This window comes from Ciconia boyciana, chromosome 3 (genome assembly GCF_034638445.1).
Source record: "Ciconia boyciana chromosome 3, ASM3463844v1, whole genome shotgun sequence".
NCBI classification, from domain to species: Eukaryota; Metazoa; Chordata; class Aves; order Ciconiiformes; family Ciconiidae; genus Ciconia; species Ciconia boyciana.
Window position 1 is genome coordinate 10,652,377 of NC_132936.1, and position 13,331 is coordinate 10,665,707.

Consider the following 13,331-nt stretch of genomic DNA (forward strand, 5'->3'; position numbering starts at 1 on the left):
CGGCCCTGCCGGCCACCGGCCACCGCTCCGGCGGGAACGGCCGCCCTGTCGCTCCAGGGGCCACTCCGCCAGGCAGGGAAGGGGCTGCCCAAGGCGGCTGCCTCGGAAGGGCTGCCCCCTTTCCTCTGGGGGGCTCGCACGGCCGCCGCCCTCACAGAGCGGGGCGGCGGCGGCGGGAGGCGGGGCGGGGCGGGGCTGCCCTCAGCCCACCCCGCGCGGCCCAGGCGGAAGGAGCGGCCCAGCCGCAGCCACCCCCTCCCGCCGCCGCCCTGCGCGGCCTCGCCGGCTGCTTCCGCCCGGTTTCGGTAGACGTCGCTGGCTCCGGCTGCTTCCTCGCCGCCGCCGCTATGCTGGGTGTCGGGGAGCCTGCGAAGGGGGAAGGTACGTGGCTCAGCGGCGCGGCGGTCTCTCCGCTCCCCGCCGCCTCGGGGTGCCGTGTGGGGCGGGGGCAGCGCGGAGGGGCTGCGCCGCCGCTGAGGGCGGGCGGTGGGCCGGGGTGGCGGGGCTGGCCGGGCCCCTTGCGGGCTGCCGGGCGGGCCCACCCGTCCCTGCCCCTGCCCGGCGGGCGGTGTCGGGTCTGAGAGCCGTGCAGCGAGCGGCCGTGCGCCTGGGGCCTCGCTGAGCCCCTTGCCAGACACCTACTGCTGCTGTGTGCTGCGGCAGCCGGTGACCTGGCGGCGGGGCTGACACGGTGCCTCGCTGAGCAGGGAAGTGTCCCCTAGCCCTTATGTAACGGCCGTGCAGCCGTCAGGTTTATGGAAGCGTGTTCCGCTAAATAACGTTGGTGATTTTGAGGCATAAGGGTAAGGATGGAGTAGCGCATCCCATGCAGTAAGCAATGTTTCGTACGTGCTCCTCTGAGTTGTTTTTCCTTGGATTGGGAGGAGACTTCAAGAAACAAGTCCCAAGCAGTGTCTCCTTTTCCAGAAAATAACTGCGGTGATGCTGCTTGTAGTGTTTTTTTCTATGACAGTCCTTGTTCCTGTGAAACATTTCTTGCAGCTGACTGGTGCTCATTATCTATGCAGCAAGTTCTAAAACAGGTAGGAAGAAAAAGTCTGTGGACTGAAGGGTCTATAAATGAGGAAAATAAGATTATGAATGCTTAGAAGCTAAAAGCAAGATGAGATTTGTAAGTGGAAAAAAGTGACTTTTATTAGAGGAATTCATCTGGTTTGGAAAACCAGAGAGTCTAGCAGGCGTACACACCCTCCTTCAGGAACCCTCTGTCAGGTTTGTTCTTAGTACTGGTTCCTGAGCATCATCATTGTTAGTAAATGCGGCCTTGAAGGTAGCTCCTACAAAAGAGAAAAAATGCCTGTGCCAGACAGGAGGTGAGCAGCAGGTTCAGGAAGCAGTGTAAACAGTGATATGGTAAAAGAAATTACGATAAAGATGAAACACTGTTGAGACATGACAGTTGTCGAGGGCTTTCTCGCTGGTAACTTTTTTTGTTGTGTTTGCAAAAATGATGCAGCAGCTTCTTGTCTTGCAACTGAAGTATAATACTAAAGCCTTATCATCAGAAGACTTGAACGGCTTGAATGATGCAGACCCTTATTTTTTAAGGTGCAGTATACTCCTGGCCCTCTGGGACTTTATGATACCCAGTTAAGGTCTGGCAGTCCATCTGCATGAACCTGTTGCAGAATCTGGATATGAATTTGTATTTTGTGTGTCTCAGAGACTAGAAGCCTTCAATTATTAATTAGGATTGTTGCAGTTCCCTGTTTTCTTGTGGCGCTTGCTTATGATGTCAGTGAAGGTAGCGGTCACACGTTTACAGAACTGGGTAAGCGACAGCACTAACATTTAATCTTTTCCATCTTGGTATTACTACAAGGATTGTATAAAGGCAGTTGAAGTCAGTGATCTTTCAAGAATCTTTGACAGTACCTTAAGCAGATGCTTGTGAAAGAGGCAAGCGTATATGATTCTTTACCTAGTCCCGCTCTGTAAGTACCCACTCAGCCTGCAACAAAGTGCAGCCCAGGAACTTTCTGGAACAGATGTACTGAAGACTTAAAGTTCCAAAACAGATTTCTTTTTCCATCAACTCATCCCTGCCTTGCACCCCTGTGGAGCTCTAGTGTTCACAACATCCAGCATCGAGTAGTTGTGTGGATCAAATACACATTAACTTAGGAGGCACCTCAGTTGGTTTTGAACGTGCTTTCTGCTACTTCTATTTAGTATTTCCTACTCTTTAAATTAGAAGAGACATTGATGGGTTATTACCTATTTATCTGCTTCATGAGATTCACAAAGGCAATTACAATAAATTGTGTATGGGTAATGGTAAAACAAAATTTCCAATATGACTGCCAAGCCAAAGAACTTACCAGTAAATTTGACAAGATTTACTCTAAAGCTTCCTAATAGCACTGTTTTTACTGGTTTTTTTAATTGATAGCTTTGATTTATTTTAAATTACATTTTTTCTATTATTGTGATTTATTATAATAAGGGCACCTTGTCTGCAAAAAGAGGTAGTCCCCATTTTGAATAATGTCTAGGTTATATTTACCAAGTATTAGGAGCAGAATTTCAATGTTTAAGCTTTAGTGGTGTAGTGCATGCATTTGTACAGACAACATGCATTCAGAATATGAAGAACAGGTAGTTTTTGCTTATTTAAATGGGGCATGCTCTTAATAGTGGTATAACTATGTTTTTTCTGCTCTTGAAAAACCACTGTGTAATACTGTGAATTTTCAGTGAAGTGCTTGACTGAATTTGATTCCATCTTAGACTTTGAATGGTAGTATTTAGATGTCCAGTAAGGTTTGTAAACAGGTTACACAGGGGGAAATAAGTCATTGTGATAAAAGAATATTCGTAATAGGAAACAAATGTGTAATACGAAAGGTCTGAACTTAACAGAGTCTTGAGCTTGAAACAGATCTGGAATTTCACAGCAAGATACTAGCCTGACTACATAGTTGACTAGTAAAATCAATGAGAACACTGTTTATTTACCTAGCTGGGGTTGCACAACCACCTAAAGCAGCTGTGCGTTGTATGGCAAGTGCCTTGTTATCATATGTTAGGTAATCCAGATGTTCCAGAACAATGTCTAACCAGCGATGTTACAACTCCAAGCATGGCACAATCTTTCCTCAGTATCCTCGCTTCCTCCTGCTGCTGCCAGTAACTACGCTGTTCTTTTGCTTTTTCCTTTTTCTGTCTCATCTCCTGCTTCTGTTTAGATCCTGTTCCCATTGTCCTTTGTTTAGACAGGTTCTTTACTCAAATTTCTTGTTTTTTTAAAAAAAACCTTTACTGATACAAAGTTTTAGTGGAAATCCAACCCTCCAAATTTTACCTCTCAAAAGAAATTGTAGCACTAATGGGAAATAAAATGTGTCACATGATAACTGGATTATTATTTGCACCTGTGATGAATGCAGGCTTTGTTTAGGTGTGTATTTGTACCTAGTCATGTGTTGTCAGGGTTTGGCAGGATTATTTTGTTGGGAGGAGCTGGGTCCCTGTGCAAAATAGTGATGCTTCAAGGGTTGCTCTCATTTTGAGGGATAAGCTAGCAGTGTTTCCAGCACGGTGAATTGACTTGGATCCTCTTGTTACTATGACTGTAGGTCTGTCTGTCAGAGCACCAGCATGTGCAGGCCTTCCTGCCGCACTGGTTCTAGGAGAAACCTTTTGGCTACTGTACCATTTTCTCCAGCCTGACTGTTCAACTCTCTGCCCCACCCACCTGATTAGCAGAATGATGATCATCACCATTGCTTCTTACTGGGAAGGACTCGGACTCCAGGCCTCATACTAATCGTATAGACAATTATATTACTGTAGTGACTCAGAAAAGGATCTAATGCTGTCTGGTATTATTCTTTGTAGTCTCTTGTTTATGTCTCCTGTTCATTGATTTGATTCTTCTGTTTGATTTCTCTTGTCCTTTGCACAGAGCTGCATATAGCCTATTTGTTTTCGTGTCTCTGCTCGCAGTGCCTTCCTAGCCTGTTTAGGTTAGTAAATGAATATCAGAATGTACAGCTGCTGCAGCAAACATAAGAAGGAGGTGGTAAGCAGCAAATGCAGGTTGAGAGATTACTGAAGAATGCTGTTGTGACTAGGAAGTTGGTCCACTGTAAGTAGACAGTATTTTGACTAATGCTTTTATGTCCTTGCTAGAAAGCAAGAAAACCGTCAGTAGCTAGAGATATGAGTTGAAGGTGAGATAAACAGTTGATGTAAGAACATATGCAAGTTGAAATAATAAAACAAGAAGAAAAGAAAAAAAGTGTTTTGAATTCAGAGCATATGTTAGGCTAAAGGAGAATGTGGAAATATGGAAGAAACATATAGAAATAAGGGATAGTTCCATAAGGAGATTCATGCTGAACAGCACAGCAAAGGATGGGGAAACCCAAATCAAGGACAGTGTGAGGCTAATTGGATTGGTGTATGGTCTTTTTGCTTTGATAGCTGCTTCTTGCTAGTATTCATTATGCTCTTTGAGCTTTGCCTTCCTTAACAAGAACAAAGAAAGAATAGTGCTCTCCATTGAGTAGTGATCTTATTCTGATAGGAAGTGGAAAAGGAGTTATTTACCATAAGATGAAATAGCAGTTGCTTTTTACTGCTTTTGCCTGTCATTACTGCTGCTGAAAGATGAAAGTTTCTTCAAATGCCTAACCTTTCGGTGCTGTAGTTTACATGCATATATAGGTTACTGTTACTTTAAATTCTTGCATTTTTGTGTTTCATTGCATGTTGTCCAGATTACTGGTATGACTTAAATGGCTGTCCAACAGAAATGTGGGGCTTGTAATTTTTTGATGTAGGAGGAAAAAATAAGAGTATAGAACATACGGTTGCAGAGCCAAATGGTTCTTTGACTTTTTTTCTTTTGAAAAGGCACAAAGTTCTCATTTTCCCTAGAGATAGCAGGAATCAAATGGCAAAGAAGCATCATCTTTGTTTAGTGAGCAAGCATTTTTTTCCAAACCCTTAGACCACAAGCAAACCTATTTGCATGTGAATGTTTTCTCTCTCTCAATACCATTTTCAATTTCTTCTTGTTCATGTGTCCTTGATTATCTGTTCTTTCACTTTTTACGGTATATTCTGCTATTTCTCTCTCTCCTATTGAAGCAATACCCTGTGAAAGGCCGTGTCAATTCTTCTCCCACATAATTCACATACCTGTTCAATTTTGAACCTGCTCTGTTTTGCATGGTGGTATGTGCTGAAGTTTGAAGGCCACTAATGTTTCTTTTCTCTGTATCCAAACATAGGCGTGATGGGTTCTTGTTCATGCAGTATAACATTGCCACCTCTAACTTCAACAAGTTTTTAACCCAGTCTGTAATCATGGTGTTCCATTTCAGTTTTGCCCAGTGGCTCCCCAAAAACTGATATTCAACGTAATCCACATTCAAATAAACAATTAAACACATTGCACACTTCACAGACTTTACTGTATTTGTGACAATTTTCTCATGCTATCCATTCCAAACTGTGATTTATTTCCCTTTGATTTTCTAATGTAGAATTTTTGCTTTTTGCTTGGTTTCCCTGCAGGCAGCTGCGAAAGTTCATTTACAAGATTCTCTTGACATGAGTCTGCTCAGAAGAGACCTGGCATAGTTTTCTCCCTGGAAACCTTCTTTACCATGAAGACATTGTACTTCAGCAACAGCTTTTTATATTCTCTCGCATAGAAATTCTATCTTTACTTGACTGAGGTTTTGCTAACATTGCAGTCTAATATCAGAACATTATATTTAAAGTGTATTTATTATACCCACCTGTTATTCATGCCCACCACCTTCTGTTTATTCCTCCATGAGATTTCAGTTATAAACTCCCCAGGGTTTTCCTCTGGGTGCAATACTTTTATGCAGTATTTGGAGGGAAAGCTGTCTTTGAAAGTTACTTTCATTTGTCCAGTAGATCTCAATATTATGTGCAAATGAATACCTTTTTCTTCCATTGGGACTAAAAGGTTTCCCAAAATCCCATTTTCTCTTCTGGAAAATACCCCATATTACACAAAATTAAACCATCCTATTTGTTTTCATGCAAATGAAATCATCATTACTTCCTTGAGTGCACTTGTTTCTTTAAGCAGTTAATTTATTGCTCATTTCTTTTTAGGTCATCAACATTATTAGCTTTATCATCAGGCTTGCATATTAACTGGGAAATGAGGGAGTTGCTAGGAGTATAGCTACCACTTTCTTGTAATCTGTGGAATTCCCCACCTTAATTATGCTTATGAAGTTACTTTAAGAAAAAACAAACCAAAACAAACTTGCACTCTCTTGGGGTCATTTTCATGTTGGTAGCTCTGAGCAGTTTACAAATGGTTTGTGATGCTTTAGCTCTTTTGAAAAAGTGAAAGTTACCATCTGGGTATGATTAAATAGATTGACAGGACATGATATGTAGGACCTCTTCCACTGCATGTTGAAATGTGTTTGATAGAACATATTCCACTTTTAGAATGTCATGTCTTTTTTCTTTTGGGTACATTTATAGTTGCTGGTATTGTATGAAGCCTCAGGAGACCCTCAGCTGCACCAGAGTAACTTCTCAGGGTTTGCTTATGCTTGCTATGACTCTAGTACCACATGTTTCTAACTGAATGTTAAAGTTGCAATGGCAAATGGAAGACCTTTTGATCTAACTAGTAACAAGGGACATGGACTCTGCTATTTGAGCACTGGGCAAGCATAACTGGGGTTTTGAGACCTTTGTTAAAGGAGCGTCAGTACAAACAAAAACTGAGGTCTGTGATTGCCAAAAGGGAAAAAGAGACTAGGCATAAAACTTAGTGTCTTGTTGCCAGAACTGCAATGAAACGTCAGATCCCCTTGCCGACTGTGGTGAGTGCTGTAGACCAACAGTTGATGCTTTCAAGCTTGTGACCGCTTTCATAAAGGTTGCCATTGTGCCCGATTCCCTTGGAAGTCTTTCATTTGCTGTTTCGTCCTCTTGAGAGTAGTATGGAAGTCAAGACCAAAAGTGCTGTAATAGTTCTATTATGATAATTAACAAGAGCTCCATTTTTTTTAAGTCATTAGTACATGCTGAACTTTTTAAAGCCAAAACTCTCAGTGAGATGTAAAGACTGGTTAAAAGTTATGGTGGGCCTTCCTAATCCATTTCCCCAGGGTTTTGACCACCCTCTCTGTTGAATAATTTTGTACCAGACCAAGGTAGACATGTATCATTGCGGGATCTGAAAATGTTTTCTGATTTCTTGATTCCTTACTCTTGAAACTCTTTCAAATTGTTCATACCAGAGCAAAGCACCTTGTTGGAACAAGGTTGATGGGGAATCCATCTATTCCTGATTTCAATCCACAAAATCTAGACCTTTCTAAGCTAACACTTTTTCGATTTGTGAGTCCTATGCTGCTTTGCTGAAAAGGTGTCTCAATAACTGGTTTTATAGTGTTTGGCACTGACAAGGGACAGCTTGTCCAGTACAAAATTGATACCCAGAAGTTATTTTCCCTGCTTCCCTTCTACCGGGACAGTACACACTTTCTTGGTGATTGCTACAAGGTTATTAGTGGTAATGAAATCCAAATTTTGTGATGATACCATAGGTTCAGTTCTTAAAACTAGGCTTCTTCCTACTTAGGTCTATGCACAGTCGCCTGTATGATGTCTCTGTACAAGGTTCAGAAATGAAAATTGATTCCAGTTTTCATTCTGCACTTTAGCTTTTTATCATTACAACTCTAAGCATGAGTAAGCTGTACCCCATTTCCACGCATTTCACAGATATTTTTTGCACAGTCACCAGTGAAATTCTCCTAGCTTTTTTACTGCTTGAGGGAGGGGCATGGGGGGAACGACACAAGAACAAAACAAATTGAGGGCATCGGATTGCTAGGTCATTGAGTGATCCCTGAAAATAAGGCCACCTAGTTACTTCACTTGTTTTAGACAAAAACAGCCTGCTGCTCTGAACTGCCTTAGGTATAGATGTTTGGGTTTTATTGGGTTATTTCATGTAACTACATTGCTTTGTTTAATGTGTCCATAGTGTTAACTTTTTAGCTTTGCTCATTTTTACAAATAACACCTAACAATTTTTATTTACTAATTCAGAACTAGTGTGAAAGGGACTAGCAGGTCCTTGCCATCGTATGACTTTGACAGAGAATTATACTGTAAAGTACAATGAAGAAATGTTTCAGTTTTATGTGCCACTGGCGGTGGCTGCTGCTGCTTTTCTTGTACAAAACTGGTCAAGATTTGTCACTGATGTCACAACAGCTTGCAAAGTCTTTGGCCTACGTTTGCTGTTTTTCTGGCATCCACTGTTTGTCTGTAGTTTGTTCAAAGAAATCCTTGATGAGATCTAGGCATCCTGTGTTTTCTCCCCCCTCCCCTTGTTCATCTTTGCAGGTTTTCTAGCAGGTTGGTCAGTCCGTCCCTTCTGCTTCTAGTTCTTAGCTATGAGCACGTTAGTTCCAGTCTGCAAATCAAGGAGCTTATGTCAGGTCTGGATGATTCTCTTCTGGGGATAATGTTGCAGAAATTGGTTGAGCCTTAGCATAGCAGGCAGCTGAAGGAATCTCGCTTTCTATTTTTCCAGTTACTCTTTTGCATTGTCATATTGAATTCAGTCACATAAGCTCACCAATTAGGGCAGTGTTTCTTTTTTATTTAAGCTGGTACAGCTAATCCATGGAATACATCTACTTCAGTTTCCTTTGTTTTGGGGGGGCTGATCTAGTTTAGATTCCTTTTCTCTGACCTATATACTTAGTTATTGTCATCTACTGTATTCTCAAAGCCTTCTACGTTTGCTAAGGTACTAGAAAAATTGGCTGCAACCCTTGTTGCATCTCACCCTTTATCTTTTTCTGGTGTTTTAGGGCCGTAAGAATTGTAAACTGTTGATTTATAGAAAACTCTGGAGAAAATTTAGTCCATCCTTCTGTTTAGACCAAAATTATTGTTTTGTCCAGCTGTCTTAAAAACCTCCAACAAAAGAGGTCCTGCTGCCTTCCTAGCAATCTTCCATTGCCTTCCTAGCAAAGATTTTTTTTTTTTGTAATGTCTTAAACTGTCAAGACACAACTTGTAGCTGTTGTCTCTTCTCTTACCATCTGCTATTGCAAAGAAATGTCTGGCTATGCTATCTTTGCAGGTCTCTTTCAAATAGCTCCAGGTTGTTATTCCATTACAACTTAGCCTCTTCTTGGCAGACTGAAAAAGCACAGTTCCTAAAGCTTTTCCTTAGAGGTCATGTGCTCCAGGCTGCTCACCCTCTGGGTAGTCATCTACTTGACCCTCCCAAGTTTCCTTATGTCCTTCTTGACCTGTTGGGGTGAACAAAACTCGGCTCAGTATTGCAGGTATGTCCTCACTGCTGTTGAATAGGAGGGAAGAGTAACTTTCCTCAAACTGCTGGCCATGCTTCTCTAATTTCAGTCTGATACATAGTTTACCTTACTGTGTTGAGAGCACATTGTTGTCTTTCAGTTTGGCATCCATGGTGACAAACATATCTTTTTCAGCAGGGCTGCTACTCAGCCAATTACTTCTGAGCTGCTTCTGATGCATGGTGTTCTGCTCCAGGTGCAGATCTTTGTGCTTTCCACTATTGAGCATCATAAGGGATTTGTTGGCCCAGTCCTTAAGGTTCTCAAGGAAACAACCCTCTGAATTGAAGCTCTGCTCCAGCTGTATCCACCATCCCAGATGATTTAGCATTGTTTGCATTTTTTTGTCTCATCCAGGTTTCTGATGAAAGTGTTGAGCTTTATAGGCTCCAGTATTGACCCAAGATTACTTGACTTGTTTGACATTCAGCTGACAGCCAGTAGTTGACTATCTTTTAAGCTTGTTCTGTTAGTTTTCAAACTATGTGAGTCTGTTTATTCAGCCTGCATTTCCTTAGCCTGGAAAGGAGAATGCAGTGGGAGATGGTGCCAAAAGTCTTAATAAGGCAATGTGCATTACATCTACGTCTTTTCTTTCATTCTTGTGGCCAGGTATTTTATCATTGAAGGCAATCATTGAGCATGATTTGCCATTGGGAAATTGGTTTCCTATTCTGGATTAATGTCTTTTCCTTTATGTGATTAGAAGAATACATGCTCCTGTGATTTTTCTGAGGACTCAGCTGAGCCAGATCAGCCTATAGTGCCTTGGGTGCTCCTCCTTACCTTTCTTGATTGAAAATGGCTATGATTTTGGATTTTTTTTTTTTCCTGGCTTCAGCCATCAAGAGCTGAAGCAGATTTGACATTTCTCCTTTACTTTGGTTCCACCACTGTTTTATGCAATTTATCTTTGCCCTTGTGACTACCATCTCTTGCTTCAGCATCATTCTTCAGTTCACATACATTATGCGGTGCTAGACTGAGTTTGTGACCATTCTTTTGTTAAACACTATTTTGGATGCAGATCACAATTTTTTTTATTCCCAAATTATCTTTCAAATAAAATGTCAAGTCCAAGTAATAGAGTAGAATGGAACAGTTAATATGCTATCAGGACAGTTGCATAAATAATTAAGCACAATGTGGTCAAAGGAAACTCATTGTTACTATCAGCATTTTACTTCAGAGTCAGCTGAACCAAAGATGAATATGAAGAGACTTAGTCATATGGCAGAAGTAATCTGCTCCCTGTGGATAATTCTGTTTCCAAATATTCTTCTATGAAACAATGACAGTAGTGGAGTCCAGATCAGTAGTGAGACACGTAAATATATGTGTTGGTTTGTCAGTGCAAGTGTATGTCTAAGTTCTCATTATAGGCTTTGCTAACTAGGGGATGATTTCACAGAATTGTATAGAGTCAAAGAATCATATAGGTTGGAAAAGACCTTTAAGATCATCAAGTCCATTTGTCTCATCCTGAGGTAGAAACCTGGTGGCTGGTCCCATGGTTATTCACTAATCAGTCCATCTGCTGTCGCCTAGATCTTTGTATCCTGTAATAGCAGTTTGTTTTCAGGTAGACATCTCCATTAAGTGTGTGTTAATCTAGTGCTGAAGTCCTACCCTGTAAGTCAAAGCCCACATTAATGTATTCTAGCAGAAGTTTTGTTGCTAAATTAAGTACTGTTGACAGAAGCTGCCTTTCTTGTAATATTTTTCCATGTACGTTTAGAGAGTTTATGGGCAGGGGTTGGAGAGAAGGAAGAAAATACTGAATGGGACATAATAAGGCCTGGTTTCCTACATGGTTGCATCTCTTTCTCTTGCTCTCTTACGTTCCTCCATGATGACTCATATGAAACTCCCACCAGTCAAGTCTGTGCTTCTGTCTTCTCCTTAGTTTGAGCTGCAGCGCAAACTGTGCCCTCTCTGCCAGCGGACTGAGCTGGTAGGAGTCTCATCTGTCGAGACCTCTGCCCATTAAATGTGTTTGGAAATTGATAGGCCATCTTAAGGTATTTCTAGGGGAAACGCAGGCAATTCATGCCAAAGATAGATGCCTATAATGGAAATACTGTTCTTCAAAGCTTCATTTATGAAGAGGGAAGGAGATTCAGACATGTTTTTGGGTATTACTGATTTCATCTTAAAACAGGTCTGAGTAGTATCGTAGGAGTATATCTACTGTCTTTTATCTGTTTTTCTCTTCAGTCCATTTCTATTACTAAAGGCCATAAAGTTACAGATTAAAAACCCAACAATAAATAAATAAAAATCCTTCAGCTATTATATAGAGTTAGCACTAGGAAACCTTTTGGCATTGTCTCAGATGGGCAGTTTTTCTGAAAACCTTTTCTTCTCTAGTATACAGTCTTGCTTTCAGTTACTGCAACATTGTGCATATTGGAAATCAGAAGTTAAGTTAAAAACTAGACCAAAGCTGCTACAAGAGTCTGTGTGAACCTTAAAAGCCTACCATTCCAGTCCATAATGTGTTGCTGAGCTGCCTTTATTCGTTGCTTAATTTAAGACCTTACGTTGCAAATGCTGCTTGTGAATGAAGAGTTGTCAGTGGGATTTCCATTTGGAGTTGTTCAGTGGAATCAATTCAAAATGAAACTTTACAGCTGATTTTATTGGTTCATGATCAGAAACTTTGTATAAAACCTCCTTTCTTGGGTAAGGAGTTGTAACTTTTGCTGCTTGGATTGTAAACACCTCAGGAAAGGGATGACAAGCTCAATGTCTACTTTGGTTGTTGATGTAACTGGGTTTCTCTGTCAGAGCTGCTCTTGACTTCCTTCAGGTTCGAATAATGAAGAAATAAAAGCAGGAATAATGCATTGCAAAAAATACCTTATCGTTTGACAATATTTGCTTCAGTTACTTATGTTCCAGTCACTGTAAGTTAAAGACAATAACATGGCAAATAATGAAGTAGTAAAGGTGTCTCCTTTGGCATTAAATGAACTTTTGGGGGGGTGGGGGGTGTGAAGTAGGGAGGTGAGGAAAAAAGCTTCATCCAGAGAATTGTGCTGTAATTGAAAGTATTAAACAACACTTCTCCCTTCCCTCCAGAAGCATTTTCTGTTTGCATTATACTAGGCTTTTTTTTCAAGGTACTACTTGTTAGTTCAAATAAAGCATTATCTGTCTCTTCTGTATTGCCTGTTGTTTTAAATTCATGTGACATCTTCGTTCGGATCTGTTCCTCTCAAGTTGTGTAACACTGAGAATTTTCCAGTGACTGTTCGTGAAGGTAGTGCCCCCACCTCATGGTCCTGCAAATTTTGTAGATCTTAGGCATGTAAACTGAAGCGTAAAACTTCACAAACTGATTAGGAAATAGAATTTGGATCCTTGTACTCAAAAACAAATGGTCCTTTTTCACTGAGCAAAAACATTTGAAAGGCCTAATGTTACCCTTAACTAGATGCTTTTGATCTTTTAAAGATCATGGTGGTATACAACAATATCCAGTTTTATTGTAATGTTTTTTGTTTGGGTTTTTTTTGTTGCATCTTATGTGATCATATTCTTATTTTGTTTGAATTATTTATCCTAATTCCATGTGCTGATGGATTGCTGCTATATAAGTTATACATGAAACAATGGCTTTTGAACTCAGGAAAGATCATCTTAAATAACATTAAAGGTGGTTGCACTTTTGTCTGTTAATTTCAAGATGAGGCTTACTAAAAAGTTTTCCTGCAGTGGCGGCCTATGAAGTCCTTGAGAGTTCCTTTTGAGAATTGCTGGCCTATAATCTTGGGTTTTTTTGCTTACTATATAACATAACATATTTCAGTCAACTTTCAGGGTGTACTAGATAGAGACACTATAATCTATTTTTTCCCCCTTTGTACGTGACTTGAATTACAATTTAAATTGGAAACAGTTAAGCTGGACAGCCTTTTCCATTATAGATGGTCATGTATTCAATAAGGAATG

At 40.8% G+C, this 13,331-nt stretch overlaps 1 protein-coding gene across 3 annotated transcripts in view; it reads left to right on the forward strand.

The window, feature by feature from the left end:
- The first annotated feature begins 204 nt into the window (after positions 1–204).
- LDAH (lipid droplet associated hydrolase) overlaps positions 205–13,331 on the forward strand; it is a 126,194-nt gene continuing 113,067 nt past the window's right edge. For all 3 annotated transcript variants that reach the window (XM_072858483.1, XM_072858484.1, XM_072858485.1), the window contains exon 1: positions 205–381. In XM_072858483.1, the coding sequence (XP_072714584.1) occupies positions 348–381 (34 nt within the window). In that variant the 5' untranslated portion in view covers positions 205–347. The remainder of the gene's footprint in view (positions 382–13,331) is intronic.